This window comes from Pectinophora gossypiella, chromosome 10 (assembly GCF_024362695.1).
Source record: "Pectinophora gossypiella chromosome 10, ilPecGoss1.1, whole genome shotgun sequence".
Taxonomy (NCBI): domain Eukaryota; kingdom Metazoa; phylum Arthropoda; class Insecta; order Lepidoptera; family Gelechiidae; genus Pectinophora; species Pectinophora gossypiella.
In genome coordinates this window covers 8,948,045-8,966,714 of record NC_065413.1, presented here as the reverse complement: position 1 = coordinate 8,966,714, position 18,670 = coordinate 8,948,045, and the positions used below count along the sequence as shown (strand labels likewise).

The 18,670-nt window shown below is 39.6% G+C and overlaps 2 protein-coding genes across 3 annotated transcripts in view; one reads left to right on the top strand and one right to left on the bottom strand.

The window, feature by feature from the left end:
- The window catches only part of LOC126370058 (autophagy-related protein 16-1), a 175,892-nt gene that overhangs the window by 11,000 nt on the left and 146,222 nt on the right, over positions 1–18,670 (top strand). For both annotated transcript variants that reach the window (XM_050014706.1, XM_050014705.1), the window contains one exon: positions 709–851. In XM_050014706.1, coding sequence (XP_049870663.1) covers positions 709–851 — 143 coding nt within the window. The remainder of the gene's footprint in view (positions 1–708; positions 852–18,670) is intronic.
- LOC126370045 (uncharacterized) overlaps positions 9,372–18,670 on the bottom strand; it is a 52,917-nt gene continuing 43,618 nt past the window's right edge. Inside the window, exons 6-12 of the mRNA XM_050014687.1 lie at positions 16,941–17,142; positions 12,330–12,424; positions 12,005–12,246; positions 11,672–11,916; positions 11,314–11,563; positions 11,051–11,221; positions 9,372–10,657 (exon numbers count right to left, since the gene is read on the bottom strand). Of these exons, the coding sequence (XP_049870644.1) occupies positions 10,157–10,657; positions 11,051–11,221; positions 11,314–11,563; positions 11,672–11,916; positions 12,005–12,246; positions 12,330–12,424; positions 16,941–17,142 (1,706 nt within the window). The 3' untranslated portion in view covers positions 9,372–10,156. The remainder of the gene's footprint in view (positions 10,658–11,050; positions 11,222–11,313; positions 11,564–11,671; positions 11,917–12,004; positions 12,247–12,329; positions 12,425–16,940; positions 17,143–18,670) is intronic.

Sequence of the window (18,670 nt, the reverse complement as noted above, 5' to 3'; positions counted from 1 at the left end):
ACATATCCAATTAGGTCATTGTACGTCCTTCTAACTACGTCTTCCTCTGCCCCCATCAACCTTCAACTATCAACCTTCGCTTTATATACTGCTTTCGTAATCCTATTATCCTTCATCCGCCTTACATGTCCAAACCAACTTAACATTCCCGTTTTAATCTTAGTCACTGTATCGTCTTTTACACTAGATCTCTCTCTTATCACACTGTTTCTCACTCTATCACTCAATTATTCATATAAATAAAAAGGTCACAAAATAATATTCCTAGTATAAAAAACCTTACTTATCATCCCATTGCTACGCGCCATATAATAACAAAGCTACGCATCGGGAGTTGCTAGATTTGACGCTAACATTATCACAATTACATTATTATTATAGTCCTTATTAACTTGTAGAATAACATCAAATACAACGATTTGAGTTTCCCTAATCATACAGATAAGATCATAATCATGAGTTCAAACTGCAGCCAGGCACACCCCTGACACATCCTACAAACAACCTTGTTGTACACAGACACCACACACTGACGTTATCGTACACGCTCGTCTGTATGTGTGACGTCTGACGCTATACGATTCAAGTCTAAACTATGTCCGGGGGGGTGGGGGGTGGGGGGGGGTGAGGTAAACCTAACTCAGACGTTGGTGGGGAGCGAAGAGTTGCCGTTCTATATGTAGTATTATTCATCATTCTATGATCCAGGTATGGTGGAGAACAAAGGGACTCTGGTGGGGTCCAACGCGGGTGTGATGTCTGTCGACTTCGACTCCACTGGAGCTTATATAGTGGGGGCTTCCAATGACTTCGCCAGCCGGGTGTGGACTGTAGCCGACCAGCGACTCAGGGTAAGTGGAACGAGAGAGAAAATGTAGCACGGAATATGCATGGTTTCACAAACTTATATTGGTGCTGAATCGAGGAGCCACAAACAGAACGTCCAGTTGGTTTGTCAATTCTATAAATACCTCTATCTTTGTCTTGCTCTTATCATAAATGAAGGACGACTCTATTTTTAGAGATCTAATTTGGATAAACCTATTTAAAAACAAGTTACTTATGTAATAATGGAATATTTCTCACATTTGTATGATAAATGCTCCAAAGTTAATATGTCCGCCCAGAGACTGAAATCGCGAACTTTTTTTTACTTGTTACTTTTTCATTGTTACCTATGTGAAATCATTGTGAAATAAAAAATATACGTAAGTAATTTTAATTTTTTTAATAGCCATTTATTGTATTTTAATCCTTATCTGATGTTTTGATTGTATAGTTATATTTATATTAAAATAAATGTTATATCAAACCCACAGTAATAATGAGACTTCAGCAGGAAAAAACATCACAGGTACTTGAAGAAAAACTTTACAATATGTCTATTGTCTGTAGGCAGCCACTGATCGACAAATAGCGGATATAAATATCTCATAATGCTTTAAAAATATGTATTTTTTTATATATCTCAAATAATTGTGTGTGATCCATCATTCCAGACGTACGACGTACGTTCCTGATGAAATGTGATTAGTTCGAAACAATTCACGTAAGTTCAAAACGGTCATCGAACAACCAATTACAAATGTCGAAATTTTCGTACTGCAAAACCATATGTCAAAGTCATATTAAGTTTATTGGATTCTGACGGCATCGAGTAAGGCGTTGCGCAGACGGCGGACAATTTTGTCTGGCAGACAGAAACTGTCACGGCCCGCGGGTAGTACGCGGTTATTGCAGATCACGCGCCCGGCAATTTTGTGTTCCGTGTACGGTCACGAGCATTAATATGTATACACTTTGGTACCATGTCACATTCACTTTTTTGACAAATTAAACTGTAAGTCTCACTAAATGTCAAAAATGTTAATGCGACAGAGTCCTAAAGTGGGGACATTATATTGCTCATGACTGTACCCACGTTATGGTATAAGTTTCTATACATTATTGATTTGTCGTGGATAAAAAGCTAGCCATGGATTAAGCCATCCCCACCCTCCAACAGATATGATTCCAATAAATTTCATTGGAAATATCTCAGCAGGTACATTGGCAGTATTTTGCTCACCATCAACCATCATCCTTCTGCTCTTATTCCACTTTAAGAAGACTGGGCACAACGTGTATTCTTCTTCCATTCATCTGTTAGTCGTAATCTCGGTACTCATACCTTTCACACATATATCCTTCTTTATATAATCTTTCTACCCAGAAAATGGATGGATTGCGTAACAGGTTTTTTGCTGTGGCTACAATATATGTGGGGTTTTATGAGGATTTAGGTTTTCAATTAGTTTTGTTTGACTATCTATTCTTATACCATTTTCGTCTCAAAAAAATTTCCATTTTCAAAACTAACTTAAAATATTTTTGCGACTCTAACAAACACATTCTGTGGCTCATAGATAGACACGGATACGGAGTCTATACAAAATCTTTCAATGTCCTTTGTCATCAGTCTGCGCCGCACCTAACAATCATTCTTACTTACTCCAGGGTATGTCATGGAGTGGATACGTTGGTTGATTGATTACAGCAAAAAATGATCGGCATAACTCTGTAGGATCACCGGGTTCATTCCGGTGAGCGCATCGCGATTCGTTTGCGCTGTTCAAAATGCAAAACTGATGTCATCTGATGTAAGGAATAACTGTGCTTATTCTTGCGGAAAGTATTTTTTTTTAAATACTCTACATAAACAGCTTCTCGTCAAAAGGGCAGGATACATCTAATACACTTCAATATCGGCATCAAAACATCTTATTCTGTAAAGTATAAACTTCTATACTATTATTCACCGCAACTGTTAACGACATTCATATGAATTTAGGCGCTCAATTCATACACTACACACGGTGACACAAAAACAAAAGAACGCGAAGCCTCTAAAGCTGATGATAGTTGTCTATTCATCACCAAGAAAATAAGGATCTCATTTAATAGTCAACAAGAAGCTATCATCCACCACATTTTACTCTCAAGATTACGAGCGTGCTTTGCTTCATTGCGGGCATAAATGCGCTAAACAACTCAGATTCCTTCTTAAAAGCCGGCTGGTAAACACAATTTACGCTTACATAATAAGAAACAAGCAGGCAATAATAGTAACCGTCAGTTCGGACAATATTATCGAGCGGGAGGCGGGGTCACGAACACGATCGCCTATTAGCGCATTGTTAGCGAGCGTCCGCGCTTCGTGATCTGCGGAGATCACTTCCGACTGTGCGCAAGCGCTCATCTTTTCAGCGGATATAGGAATAATACAAAGCCGATGACCGCTCAGACCGCGGAAACCGCGGCCCTGTCTCACGAAAAATGGCGAAATGTTGATTAGAAAAACTTGTTTTCTGGAACTTCCGTGTCTTTTTTATTTAAATTATGTATCTATAACTTTGGGATGTTTCCGTACGCATATAGTTTTAAGTTTGAAGATAATAATATTGCTGTGCTAATGTAACACTATTAGCCGGCTATTAGCCGTAAAAACACCTCCACCAACCCGCATTGGAGCAGCGTGGTGGAGTATGCTCCATACCCCCTCCGGTTGATTGAGGGGAGGCCTGTGCCCAGCAGTGGGACGTATATAGGCAGTTTATGTTTTATGTAATGTAACACTGTAATAAACTTCCCAGAAAGCAGACACTTCAATGTTCTGAATTCCACATAAATTGGACAAAATATTGTAATTAAATTTTAAAACTTATCTTCCATGCATGCATGCAGGAACAGAAGACCCATAAACCGTTAGTTGTGAGTCTCCAAATTCTTCGTTCGCAGAACTCATCATCACGATTAGTCAGTGGGCTGTCATCTTTGCACGCTGAACACAATTTTGAATACCTCGACAGGTTATCGTCGAGGAAATTGCAGTAAACATGCACTTTGTTTTACTTCTTTACAGTCAAATTACGGACATAATTGATACTTACCAACCCTCGTTATCTTTCTCCAAAATTCATTATAACTAAAAATACAGGAAATTCCAGGACTTAAAATGTATTCGCACGATTTCAGTATTATTGTACTTAATGCTAATGCTTCCTGTTATCTCAGAAAATTATCACATAAACTATATTTATTTACATTGTATGATGAGTTCAACAGCCGGGACAGATGTCGTCCGCACCACCCACCTGAATGGATGTATTGAATGCTCTCCTCATCACGAATCCGTCTGTAAACATACAATCAGGATCTCAAAGTCAACAAATTGGACGGTCCGCCCACTTATTTACGTATCGATCCCTATAAAATCTTCGCTGGATGAGACCATCAGTAAAACTTAGCGATCTTGATATTCTATGCACGATATAGTATGGTACGCTGTTTACCTACCTTTTGCGTTTTGCTTATGTCTGCTTATATAATTATGATTAGTTTAAGTATCGAGTAGGTACGCTCGATTATTGCGCTTTCTACTTCCATAACGCTTCCATGTTTCTTACTTCTGTGGAATAGTATTTATTTGTTTATTTTCGCATTGGGAGAGTCTGCGTGACCAGGATTGCTCAGGACGAACCGATGCAAATAGTACACAAATTGCGCGGCAAATGTCCGTAGCCGGCGCCGCGTAATCTTTGTATAATGAGCCAAAATCGATCGCGCATCGTGATCCACTCCCGCTTCCACAATCTTCACTCCCTCCTGATTTACGATCTGCTAACAGGTACGATGGAACTGCCAACGTCTTGTACTTATTCAACTACTTTGCATCTTAAAAACGCGCGTTCACGTTTCTCGCATCTATCCTTAAAAGGCATTCGAGACGTACATTGAATTTATTCATTATTAAACCTAACGAATAAAACTAAACGCAAGTTGCGATAAAATAGTACGCATAATTATGATGCCCATTTCGATCTTAGTAAGATAACAACTTTTTATATATGTCATACGAAGTTGGCTGTAATTGATTTTACTCTTTTTCTATTATCCACTTGCATTGGCTATCAAACCATTATCAATATCGGTGTCCTAGACAGGTATATCATTTTATGTGATATTTTACATTTTATGACAAACGATAAAATTATATTAGCCAAGTAGTGGTCAAGTACCGACATTACTTGTATACCTATATAAAGTCCGTGAAGGAAGTCTAATAAAAACTTATCGAAATTATCTGAAGTTGTAAACCATCGTTGGGAGCTTATAATATTAATTAGCCATTGTCCAAAGGCGCCGTTGCCCTGTCCCTCGGCCGGTTGTTTGTAAGCTCGCATGTCAAAGATTTTATCTATACTTCGGTCCCACAGTAAGATAACATGTCATCCTCACATACATGTTATTGTCATAAATCCTGTTTGCATGCGTGTGTAACTAAGTTGTTCGCATTTTTTATTGGCATTCTTATTGTTCTCTCTTTAAAAATAATAAAACGCAAACGAACCGTTATCTTGTATTGATTCCGTACATAAGAGACAATACCTTAAAGTCAAACATAAAAATGCTAATTCATACTTTTCAGCAAAGTCAACTTATAGATTTAAAGAGAACAAATGAATCTCGAATTTCTCCTAAATATTTAGGAAGGTGAGAAGACATTGTCTCTTTTACTTTCCTTTCCTAGCGAAAGTGTGTGCTAGTTCTCCTTAAAAAGGCTTAGCTAATGCACATTTAGCACGACAATAGCGTCGTTTTAGAGGCAGACCTACTAATAGATCTTAGTTACACATATCAATAAAAATTAAGTACAACCATCTAACTGATTTATTTGGATTCCGCATTGGCGCGATTCTACAGTTTGTAAGACGAATAGTTCCATGTCATTACGAGTAAGGTGCCATTATGCGGGTTTTCTGTTTCTAATGCCGTTGTTTTCAAGAATTATCGTTGGTCGTTTAACTCTGCTTTACTTGTTTAGATGTATTAGTCTTTCTAGAGCAGTATATCTTGTTTTTCATAATTGTTTTATTTGTATTCTGTAAATGAGTTTTTAATGTATGTTGGTACAGAAAAGCCATTATTATTACTTAGGTTTTATTTTTTACCCGACTACGTTAAAACGGAAAGGAAAGGTTATAGTTTTAGCAGTCTATGTATGTAGTTAAGTGTGCAGCTCCTAAGTAATATATCTGATTTTAATGAATGAGGTATCAATCAACTCTTTATTACGGTCCAGATAACCTGGATATATATGCTAGGTATTTTGAAATTTTAATAAATATTTTGCTGTAAAATGAAAATGATTTACGTGTTTTTTTTCGTCTAGGTACACCATTGCTATTGGTATCACTTGAAAGATCTTAAAAAACTATTACGTTCGAAATTACTAACATATTTTTTACATAAATTACATACGGACACCGAAAATACAAAAAAAAATACAGACTAAATCACTGACAACGTTTTACGTAGTTGGGTTGTATTTTTTAAGAAATTGAATAGACTTTATGTTTTGACTTGTTTGTTGTTGTTTTCTTGTACAGAACATCCCATCACCTATCACGTTAGTCTAACAGAGAGCTCGATGAAGCGTACAAGTTTAACTTGCGATAGATGTATCTCTGACTATCCCAACTGGGAATACAGTCGTGAACTATGTCATATACACTAACTTAAACTTAAACTTCTTTATAATTCCATACAAATTCTATAGTAACTTTTGAGTTATACATTCATTAGCTATGTACAGAACCCTAAACGTTATCATGCTTTCCGTAATTGTCTTTTTCTTTATATTATTGTTCGTTTAGTGGCCGATGTGCTCTTAAGTTTCCAGCGTGACTCATTTATTGTAATACTTAATCAGATTACATATTTCATGAGAACCGAGCCGGCCAAGCAATATTTCATTTGTGTCGCGATGCCGAGCGTGAGATAAAATCTTCAGCTATTCGCTCAATAAGTAGGATCGGAACAAGATATTGTAAAGGGAGTCGATAGTGATCGGGCCATGAGATCTTCCTCGAACTGCCGAGCTTTCAAACGTTCTCAAGGACTTCCGTTTACGGCGTCGGTTTGTTGTCTATTTTCAGTGGGCGGTTGACTGGCTCTGTCAACCTATGATTATTCTGCCATGTTTTTTTTCGTCGCTCTGCCGTGCGCGCGCGACGCACTGCCCGCCGGTGGTCGCCGTCATTTTCCTATTGCATGAATATTTCATATTATTGTAAACGACTTTATCTTTGCATCAATGTAGCATTCGATCGACGTTTGCTTTATAGGTCTATGAAAATTGTGGCTGCGTATTGCGTACCTGCGCATCTCGAATCTGCGTTGTTTATGTTTGCTATTGAATTTATGAAATGTTATTTCCATATGCTGAGTTCTTCAATCTTGTGTTGTTGGTTTTATAAAGCTATAAGGAAACATTGTGCCGCTCGGCGTTTTAAAATGCCGTCTTGTTCCTTAGTAAGTTTCTGTCGTAGATCAAGACAATGCGCGACATTTTTTTTTTTTGTCGGCGTGTACTAATGATTTCGCCTGCGAGCTTTGCCTTGCGGCACGTGTATAAAGGGGACTGCACATGACTTTACTTTTAGACGAATACGGTTTTGAGATATTCGGTCTATTTATCAACATCGTTAGTTGATAGAATTGCATTCTTTGTCTATCGATTTTTGATCATTTAGCAATTCTGGAGTTTACACATAGTTGTTCATGGCAATAAATAAACACTGCTGAAAATCCTTCGGATTGCCTCAGCAGAGGCCTACAGCCGCAAGAGTGGAATGGTGCTTTGTTTTACACAGATTTATCTATCTATGATATATATCTGAGTCAGTCAGTATTACAAGTACAATTGAGTCTTGTTTGCAAGTACGATTGAGTGTGTGATGCGTGACAGTAGGACAATATTTGAACCACTTATGCCTGTTAGTTCTGTTATATAATATGTTTTATATATTATGTGGAAACTTGTTTGTAACGGTATGGATTTCTGTTATGTTGCAAATGTAATAAATGATAAATAAATATTATTATTATAAATAAACTACAAATATGCGTCATTGGTTTGCTCACATGTTTCCAGAGAAAGTGAATCATAGCCATAAAAGAACAGTTTCCAATATCCGAGTTTCTTCAAAAGCGTTTCCATTCTCTCTAAAAGAAGTTTAACATAAAACCGCGGAATGTATGTGCAGTTTACCTTAGTGTCGCGTGCCAGACTCAGATGTGATCTCAAGCACGAATGCCGACGTGTCCTGGCCCCTTCACACGTGATTGCCCGACACCTCCCGATCCCATCTCGATACGTGTGTATCCAACCTTTATGTCGCTAAAAGCGCGAATTCTTACCACCTTTTTAGAATTCTTGTTCCTATTTAAAATCCCTAAGTGGATATCAGTGAATAGCTAGTTTTTAGTATGCCCGTACTTTTACTTTCCTCTTTTGAAGGCACGATAAATACGAAATGTTTTCTATTAAACTCTCTATTGCTGTCGAGCTGTAGCTCTGTTTTATTTCTTTCGTTTATTTATAAGGGGCTGGGTCTACCTACCTACATACATGATTAGGTTGGTACCTTAAACTAGTGTTTTCCACAAATTATGAAGTCGGTTATTAGTAGATCTCAAATATAAATATAAAATACCGATGCTTCTAAATAATCGATAGATAATTAATATCATGGGGCATTCAAGATTTGTGCCCGGTTGATGGCAATAGGCTCGCCACCACATGACACTTAAACATAGCTGGCGAGGAGTGGTTGTATACACAATTATACACCACCCCCTGTCCCTTCGGGGAAACAGACGTGATGCTATGTTTGACACATCTAGGTCTGGACTTTATTTTTAATCGGTCATTTGCGCACACCATATTCTAGTGATTTTCAAATTTCAAAATTCTGAATTTACAATCTTATCATATCATATCGAGTCATATCTCTTATGTTTGATGTCTTTGATCGTTTGATTAATGAGTTTTCTTTGATCCCATATTTCCATTAAAGGTTTTCGAGTTTATACATTTATTTGATAAAGTTTTTGTCAATTTATTGTGTAATATCGAAGCTACTAATTCCACATGTGTGGTCTTGAGTAAATAGCTTATGCTGATGGATTATTAACGATGTAAGTTGCTATAAGGAGGTTCGTGACCTTCTTTGCATTGATGTCCATGTTTTGTCGAAGCACCGATCGTTGACTGTTGCTAATCCTCGTTTCACCCGATCTCAGGTCATTAATAAGTCAACCAACCAGCTTTCTAATATATACTGTAAGTTTTCCTTTGAACGTCAGTTGGAATGACCAATTGTTGTACTCGTATGCTCAATGAAAGTTATTAAGGTAAATATTCCAGGGCTTATCTAAGTACACATTTAGGTTTAATATGAAATAAAACGAATAATATTTCTGAAAAGTTTATTTTAGGTAATGACAATCTGAGCCAATGAGAAAGGTATAAACTTGTCTAGAGTATTTAATGCTATTAACACTTCAATTTTAAGGCACTAGTATTACATAAAAATACTTTCAGTTTATATTGTAGAAAATAGCACATGTTGGAAACGTAAGCTACTATTTGTTTAGGTATTTATTTATATTAGGAATTTATTAAATAGGTATAATTCGATTTTCAAACATAAATTATGTAAAAAAGAAACTATTCTAAATTAAATAAATTACGATGTCGGGACGGCCGTCAATCCATCGTCTCTTGACTTAGGTCGCACGTTCGGTTATCTACTTATAGGTACTGAAATGTTACTTTTTACTTATTACTATCATTAAAATCAGGCTTATTCTACTTTAAAAAAAATATGGTACAATACGTTTTCGGACTTCCGTACATGAGGAAGTCCGAGCGTAAAGTGAACGAATGAGCGACGTGATCTCGATAACGACTCACGGCCGGGGTCCCGCCGTCGGCGCCGGACACGGGGACAAGCGAGCGTCGTCACACTATACACACACTCACAGGCGGAAACTGTTCGCACTGGCCTCACATACATCCACAGTCGCGCACGCTCTCGTGGTCGTCCCCGCGTCCGTGCCGCGCGCGCCCGCGCCTCGCCCGTACGTAGCGCACGGCGCAGGCGCGCTCCGACAACACCATTACGTAACCGCTATCGACGTCCTGCGCTCCGAGAGTACAGGCTGCGCTCAAAAGAACGATGCCCTATGAGCTGGGACTCGATGGGGGTTTTTAAACTACCAAAATAAACTACTATTGCGTACACTGATCACGTCGACACCCAACAAATGCTTAGAAATGCCTCTGGTGAGCACGAGAGAAACTGGCATCGTAGACTTTGCAGAGAGCGGAGGGAGCGTTAGGTCCGGGCAGGAGTTCGGCGGCCTTGGCAGCCGCGCGTCGGCGCTGCCAACTGCAGGTCCACGCCGCTAGGACGACTAGTTGCGCTGCCAGGAAGGCCGCGGCCGCGAGCATGGCCCCCGCGGCGTTCACGCATGTTATATCGGTCTCTCTCACGTAAACCGAGTCTTCAGTGACGTTCTTGGCGCGTTGCTTGTCGAAGGCAAACTTGTCAGTAATCTGGATAGTCTGGACCAAAAGCATGTCATTGTTGGGAGTGGCAGGGGTCGAACGTCTCTTCCTGCGGCCGTAGGACATGACGGAGCGAAGGTCATTCGGGCTTCCGTCGCACTGCACTGGCTCACAAGTGGGCATGCACGGTGTGACCAGGGCACGGAACTGCACCACTTCAGATGACGGGAACTTAAATGCGTCGAAGTGCGATAACAATATCTGAAAATGCACAGTTATAGTTAGATATCAAACAAAATAACTATGGTGCAATCTTAATTGTGATTAGAGAAGATAAATTCCTGAAATTATTTTAGAAATACAATTTAAATGTCCGAAATAGAATCCGAAATCACAATTATTAATCACTAGGGTAGACATATGCTCTCAAGCCTTCGTTTATGGCAGGACACCGTTAATCTATTAGGCGCTATCTCATAAGTTTACATCTAGATGCAGGGCGCAGCTCAATATCTTTAATTACGTGTTTGTGATTAGGCCACAATCCATTGTGATTACAATTACACCATAAATTACCATACTGTTAGGGCATAAATGTGGGCAATGATATTAATTATAGCTATAAGTTCGCAAATACCGTTGATTTTGATTTACCTTTCCGCTCGCCGATGATTTAAACAGCGGTCCCATGATGAAGTGGTCGGTGGGGCAACCGTCGCTATCGATAAGAGTAATTTCGCTGGAATCGACACCATCCATAGCAACCAGTTCTCGGACGAAGATTTCGTACGGTGAGCTCGGATCCATGATTTCGAATTTGAGAGCCTGTAAACGCAGCATTTTGTTAGAAACATTCAAAAGCCATAACCTAAGAAGTATAGGTGATCAAAATATAAATGAAAGTCTTCGAATCTTACCAGAGGATCTCCAACTTCAGCAGAAGCAATAGTGTCGTCGCCGCTCCTGTCTGTGATCTTCATAGCTACATTGGGTGAGTCGACGATGACCTCTTCGGTGAGTCCCGTTTCAATGTCACCATGAATTCCGAGGTCGACCTCGTTCGCAACCGTCTTGTTGGTTAGGTCGTACTGGCAGGTGACCGCGAGACCGAGATCCGAAGATGTGACGATCGTATCGTGGTGCTGGATAACTACATCGTTCAAGTATCTACAACGGAAATAGTACAGTTAACGGCAAGCTCATTACTTAGGTTAATACATAGGTGTTAGTGTTCACTGGTCAGTGAAGTGCTAAAGCAATTAAAAGTTTTGTCACCTGCCAAGTCCGTTTTGTTTAACGTTGCATTCAATGTTATTGTATCCCATATGCAACTCGAACTCCAAACTTTGTTTAACGTCCACGACGCAAGAGTTGGGACTGCCTTTAGCGTAGATTTTGCCGTCGAAAAGTTTGGATGTTTGAATGCGTGCTACCATGTCGCCAGCACGACAGTCGATTGACACATTGTAGCACGAAGACAGTTCGTAGGTTGCCGCTTCGGGAACTTCCAAGTATGGGTCCTGAAAAATAAACTCGTTTAGGTACTTCATGTCACCAGGGATTCGTCAGTTGTCAATTGTTAGAGATGGTTGTTGTAATGGGAAATACCTGGATGTCAGCGAGCGTAGCACGGAAATGATGGGAAAGACGGCAGACGTGGTCACCTGTGTCACCGTGATCGTACGAGTGACAACGGAATGGCGAATTCAAACACAGCTCTCTGCACTCCTCAACTGTTTGAACGTCTTGATATACTGAGTCGACAGTCTTCAGAATGCGACCCCCCATTTTCTTGAACTCGCAAAGTTTGGTAGGCTCTTCAACACAATTGTTTTCCAAGTAGTCCGTGTCTGCGTTTAAATAGGTGATGTTAAAATCAGCTTTACAAACACAGTTAAAGGAAAAAGTCATGTTTTATTGTAGGTTTTATTACCTTCGTTCGGTTGGAAAGAGTTGGTTCCCGCCAATGTAATACGGTCCATGTTGGACAGTACACACTCCCCGGTCTTGTTGTTGTAGTTGGCCGATCTGCAACAATGTTATTGCGGTTTAACAGTGGCTACATTTTTAGTTTTCTTTTTTCTGTGTGAACTTTCTCAAGGTGCGTGTAAACCTACACATTCTTGCAACGCCTTAACTACCTTTAGGACCATTCTATAAGTTAAACGGAGGGAATCGCAATGCACAAATTGCTTTTATGAAGTGCTAATTCCATAAATAGCCCTGATTAAGAATGACTTATGACGCCTCTATTTAATGTTATGCTAAGTAATTCTGATTAGATTAGACCCGTCTACGTATATTATAGACGAGTGCTTTTACTTTCCATATTGCATCTACGCGATCTATATCCCGTTTTACAATCATTTGTATTCAATTCTCCTTTTCTTTGCATACCATGCGAATCTATTCAAACAATGATATTTAGCTAGTCGCTGACTTAATTTCACATCAAATAAATGAAAGCAACACAAAGGTAACCACTTTGCATTTTAATGCAACATTACTAAGATACAGCGTTTGCGTTTTCCATTTCATTTGATAACTTTCATACATTGGCATTGAAACTGGTTTTATCACATGTGCATCCTTCAATGTTGCTATTTGACCTGTAACCTCGTGCCTCGTAGAGCCTGCAGGATTACTTTCATATTATTTAGTGACCACCCGCATAAGGAGAATAGTATTATCTTCGCTCATCTCGCTCAATATTTTCTCTTGATCTATAATCGATCCCGATCAGATGACCCCCTCGCTAACCTGTGGGAACGCATTTTCATAAAGTATAGCGCTTATCTACTCCTTTGAAAGTTGCTGCAGTATCGGCATTCTTAAAACCAGTTATTTTTATTTAAACAATAAACTTGCATTTGAGATCTTAAATGTTGAATAAAAACAAGTTCGCAGGATGTGCTCGTGGTGAATCGCATTATCAGTGTTATTGTGACCACTATTATTTAGTATAATGTTTATCTCTTAATACTGGCTCTGAGCTATTCTTAGAAGCATAAATATGAAGTAGCTTAACTTTATGATTGCGACTGTGTTGCGGCTACCGGTAGCCACTGTGCTCATTAATGACTGGCGAATGTAGGTAGGTCGCTCCGCCATCTGGCTCATCTTCATCGTATCATAATTACACCAACTACTAGCAAATTGTTTAGCTGTAATACATTTCTTACACTGTTACTAAAGAAAAACTAAATTCTTCATGTTATTACAAGCGACTACTTCCTACATGTTCAATCTCCTTCAATTCGCTATTAATTCTGAGAGCCATGAAAAGCGATTAAATTATAAAATCAATTTGCAATTCTCATTGACTGCCGCTGCCATTACTCTGCAGGACCTTATCATACTTGTACATATTAGGCACTATTGGACACATAAATGTATCCATTATAATGCGGCCAGCCCTGGTGGTCCTATCTTAGTGGGCAAAGAATAGGCCGTTTATAGACCATCATTTCTATTACTTGTAATTTAAACCCTTAGATCTCCCGATATGCCTGAAGGCGCACCTAAATACGGACCGGAACGAATTGTTCATGCTGTTTTATTTCTATTCGCTTTAAGGTCAATTCTTTTCAATCGCGCTAAATAATCCTTTTTTTTAACTAAACTCGTTGGTGGCAACAAAAGTCTACTTAGGTGGCAATTATTTTTAGCCAGGTCCGCCGGGAACAGTGTGTGGTTTATCGGTTATTGTATCGTGGAAATAGGAAGCGATAGGGCAGGCCGCTCCCACACCGCTCGGCACCGGCCTCGTCCGGGAATATTTGCCAAGTGTCGTGACCGTCGACGATCGCGATGCGCGCCGCCTGGGGTGCGCCCGCGCAGCCAGCTCGCCTCAATGGAGATACGACGATTTGTACCCAACGGTACACGTGTCGAACGACCACGTAAAATCGCGCATTTCATTCCGTAATCGCTGTCTCGAAGCAAAAATCCTACTTGACGGGGCCAAGTCGTGGAATTTGTTATATCAGCTCCTAGTCTTATATGGCTTCGGGTCGGATGTAAAGATCGTTCCCGTTATGTCAAAATGTCAAGTTTGAAACAATGGTAAAACAAAACGGTCTCCTCATTACAAGATGTGAACGCGTGCAACATATTTAATGCTCTCACCCAACCGTAAAAGTACCGAATACTATTATTATTTCCATATAAGCGACTTAACTTTTCTACTGTATATATAATGCCTTCCACCTCCACGTACAGAGCGTTTCTTCATATAGAGTATCTACTAAATTAGTGTCAGAGAATGCATTCGGATGAACAGATGCTCTCGAAGAGTCGTGAGGAAACGCATAGCGAATCCACACACGTTCCGATAACGCGCAGTCTAGAATTCTAGATGTGACCACGCGAACAGAATTACGCGTACCGAATGTGAGTCTCAGCACACTATTTATGTTAATGATATCAAAAACCGTACAAGGAAATAAACACAATAGGACAGTCGTGTCTCGCCGCATTAGACGCCTGAGTCGAGCCGGGGAATTGGCCTACCTGCTTTGTATATAATGCTCGTTTGTAGAATTGAGAAACGGAACGGCTACCAGGAAGGGGCTGTGACTTATCCACGAAGCACCGCAAAGATGTGCCGCGAGACTGCCCATGTAAGGCAACTTGGTGAAGCTTGATTGACTTCGTTATCGGGAGTATCGTTAAATTAGCTTATGCGATGCCTGTTTAATGAGATCTGTCCCCGGATAAAATCTTCGCAATGATTTATGATTCGTCTATGTCATCTTGCCAATAGTAAGGAACAAATATACATTTTGAGCGTAACAATAGGCCAATAAAGATAGATAACCGCCAAGAGCCGGTATTGACGTAAGGTCACTAAAGGATCTGATGAACTGAATATGGCATGACCCGCGCCGACGTCTCCTTTCCTGTCTTGTTAGCCCTATTGTAATGGTCAATGTTGAGGTTTCTCTGTCCAAAAGGTTTATAGTTTACATCGACTGATATTTGTTTGTTATGACGGCCATAATTTAGCGCGGAACTTGTTTTGTATGCTGGCCATCGAATATGGAGATACACTAAATCTACCGCTTCTTAACAACAGGTAGGTAATCCCACAAGATTGCTGTATATTCTTCTACCTATACAGTGCTTATATCGATAATTGTATACGTGATATATGCTTTTATACCTTCAAGAAACACACTTTCCACAGTCAATTTATGAATAGCGGTGCGTATTAATACAGTTTATTTTAATGGCTAGAAACTCCAAGTTCTATTAATGTTAATGCATCTGAAATTGTACTAAATAGCTATTCGTACTGTAATTGTATAACAATTATACAAGCCTTGTTAATTAACAAAAGATTATGCGATGTTCTTACATCGAAACATTATCTTTTTACTTTACTCGGAACTCTACCATGCTATTTGTGTTCATAGATAAAAATAATGACATTCGACGCAATTCAAATGCCAATAATTATGCCTTAAACATAGGTACAACTGAATGAGTTTTAAATTAGCTTCAACAATTATCTACTTCGTGTAAAAGTAGGTAACTATTGTTAGGGCTATTACTTTTTAATATACTATATTTTATTGACAGCTGGAATTCCATTCATACCTCACCAACGTATTCCGTTTAGACCTTTCGAGTACAGAACTTAAAAAGTTTAAGTGGCGTTAATTTATTATGAGTTTTTAAAACTACACGGTTTGCTGATTTCTGCTGTTCATTCGTTACAAATTCTCACGAACTACCTTATATAAACACCCACATAATGTATGTGCATCAACACTAGGACCCCCATTCTTCCCTATGTCTAACCATCATACATACAATGTTGCATAAAACGTGACGCTGTGCAAACACGGATTGTAAAGTGGATTCACCGGTTCCTGCGTTTTGAATTGAATCGAAAACAGCTCTGCGTTGGGCTTAAGGCATAAATCTCTTCTGGACCCTCCCCATGCAACCTGTCGAGGCATTTTTATTTCCCCATTTCCATTTCGCCAGCTGCATTTGAATAAACATGACGCGACCTTTTTTGCGCATGTGAGGACAGAAACCCATGTGGAAGAATGGGCGTAATTTCAATAAATTCTCGCCACTTCCTTCTATTGTGGTTTTGCTTAGGTGAATAACTTGTAAGGCTATGAGAAAATGCGAACGATTTATGCAAACTATTTTCACATTTTCATAAAACTGACGTTACGGTGGTCATGCTTTACGGCTTCAGGTAAATGCATTCGAATTCCTCGGCAGACCAACATCAATCACTTGGACAATATTTGTCAATTTCGTGGCTAACATGTTCCCGTGTTATCAGCATTGGACTTCAATACAAGATACCACAGGTCGATGGTGTCCACGTCCAAAGTTTATTGTCATTTTTAGTGTCCCTATTCGTATAGCTACAAATTGGATGGGGCGTCATTTTCTAGACGAGCCACTATTCAATTTTGCTGTGGTGCACAGCATAATGACGGTTTTCCACAGCTCATAGCCTGGGCTCCAATCAGTTTATTCTTCGAATCGACCTTCGAAAGAAGTATAAATTACTGACCTGCAAACGAATTCGTTCTCCCCAAGGCAGAGGTCTAGGCACATCTGCCTGGAGCCGACGACGTGGGTCTTCTTGCCTCGTCCCTTAAGGTGGTACCCGCGCACTCTATCGAAGCACCAGGCACGCTCGCAAGGACGCACGCCCAGACACGACTTCTGCGCGTAGATAGTGAACACCGGGAACTGGGACTTTGTTAGCGCACCTGTAACCATGAATATCGTCATTATTTTGGTCGTTTTCCTTTAAATACAAACAAGAGTAAAAGTTGAGGTTTTTGTTTGCATTTTCCAATCAATATTTTCTTCCGAAAATTGACAAAGCTCTGAAACTTTTCTAAACTTTTTATTCTTCACGAGCGAAATAGCGCAATCGTTCCGATAAAAAATAATCTTGTTAAAATTTGAGCAACAGAAGCTAAGTTCAAGTTCAACGCACGTAAAATGTAATATTAAGCGAACATTAAAACTACGTAAGACGACGTGTTTCTTAAAAGTATAGGGTTAATGCCCTCATGAATGATTATAATTTTGTTTCATAATAATGCCTTTAATGTATTCACCGCACGTGCTCTCGATCGAGAATCGCTCAACCTTAGCGAATTTAAGGAAATCCGCGCACCAGTATGTGCTCAGTATAATTTGATGCCCCCGCTCGGTTCGCCGAAATGAAAGCGCGCCTTCGCCACGCTTTGATTCAATATGGGTGCTAATGTACCCGGCCGTAGGCAAACACGTAGTCAGTTAATTGTTTTACTAGAAATGCATTATTGTAAATAACGCACTGCGCAACCTCATGGACCCATAATACACTCTGAGGTTAACCAAAGAAAATCACGACTTTACGATCTCAGAACGTAGCGTACATCCAATAATTACCTACGGGTCATTGACTGGAAGCTTTTATCATAGGCAATTATGATGTTTTTGCGAAAATGTATTGCGGTCAGAACAACAATGATTGCGAACAAAACGTGCTATTTCGGTCCAGACGCGAAAGTTTCGCTCCAAAATTTGATTTCGGTTGATTCACTCTTTCAGTTTTGTTGTTGCTTTTTGCGTTTTCGAGTAGGCTTCGGCAAATTGAATAAAATGTTCTTTGGTACATGATTCTACAATACGAGTCTATTCATTCATATTGTATGTATTCAATAGCGCAGCATTGACCGCAACTCTATAAGGAAGCTAATTCAATTTGACCGCAGCAATTCGGGGTCAAGGTGTACCCTACTAACACACGTTTAAAAACATACTCGGTCAAGATTTCATTTTCGCGGCGAGAGTATTTTTTCCCAATAAGGTCTGATGAGCGAGCACAGCCATGCCGTTATTGGTATTCAAATGATGTATTCAAGCGCAAAAAATCAGACGCTTCACTTGTTTGAGAGCTAGCACCTTCGTCTGTACGCGGACGAAAGAGAGATTAGAGGAACGATCGATAGCAAATACTTTACCGTTCCTACATATTAGCAAATATAAGCTACTCAAGTTTGCGTAGAGCTGATGTTCGTCTAATGATGCATATATTTTATATGTGACCGTTATGTGCAAATATTTATTGGCAAAAATGAGCAACTGAACGCTATTGACCTAAAGCTTTCTCCTAGATTGTATTGGTGCACGTTAGCAGGCAAACGAGAGTATTGGCGCCAACCGTGCCACCTGCCTGTGTCCCGGTTATACACCACCGACACACGCTCCATTGTTCCGTTATTGTTGCTTTTTATTCGTGTT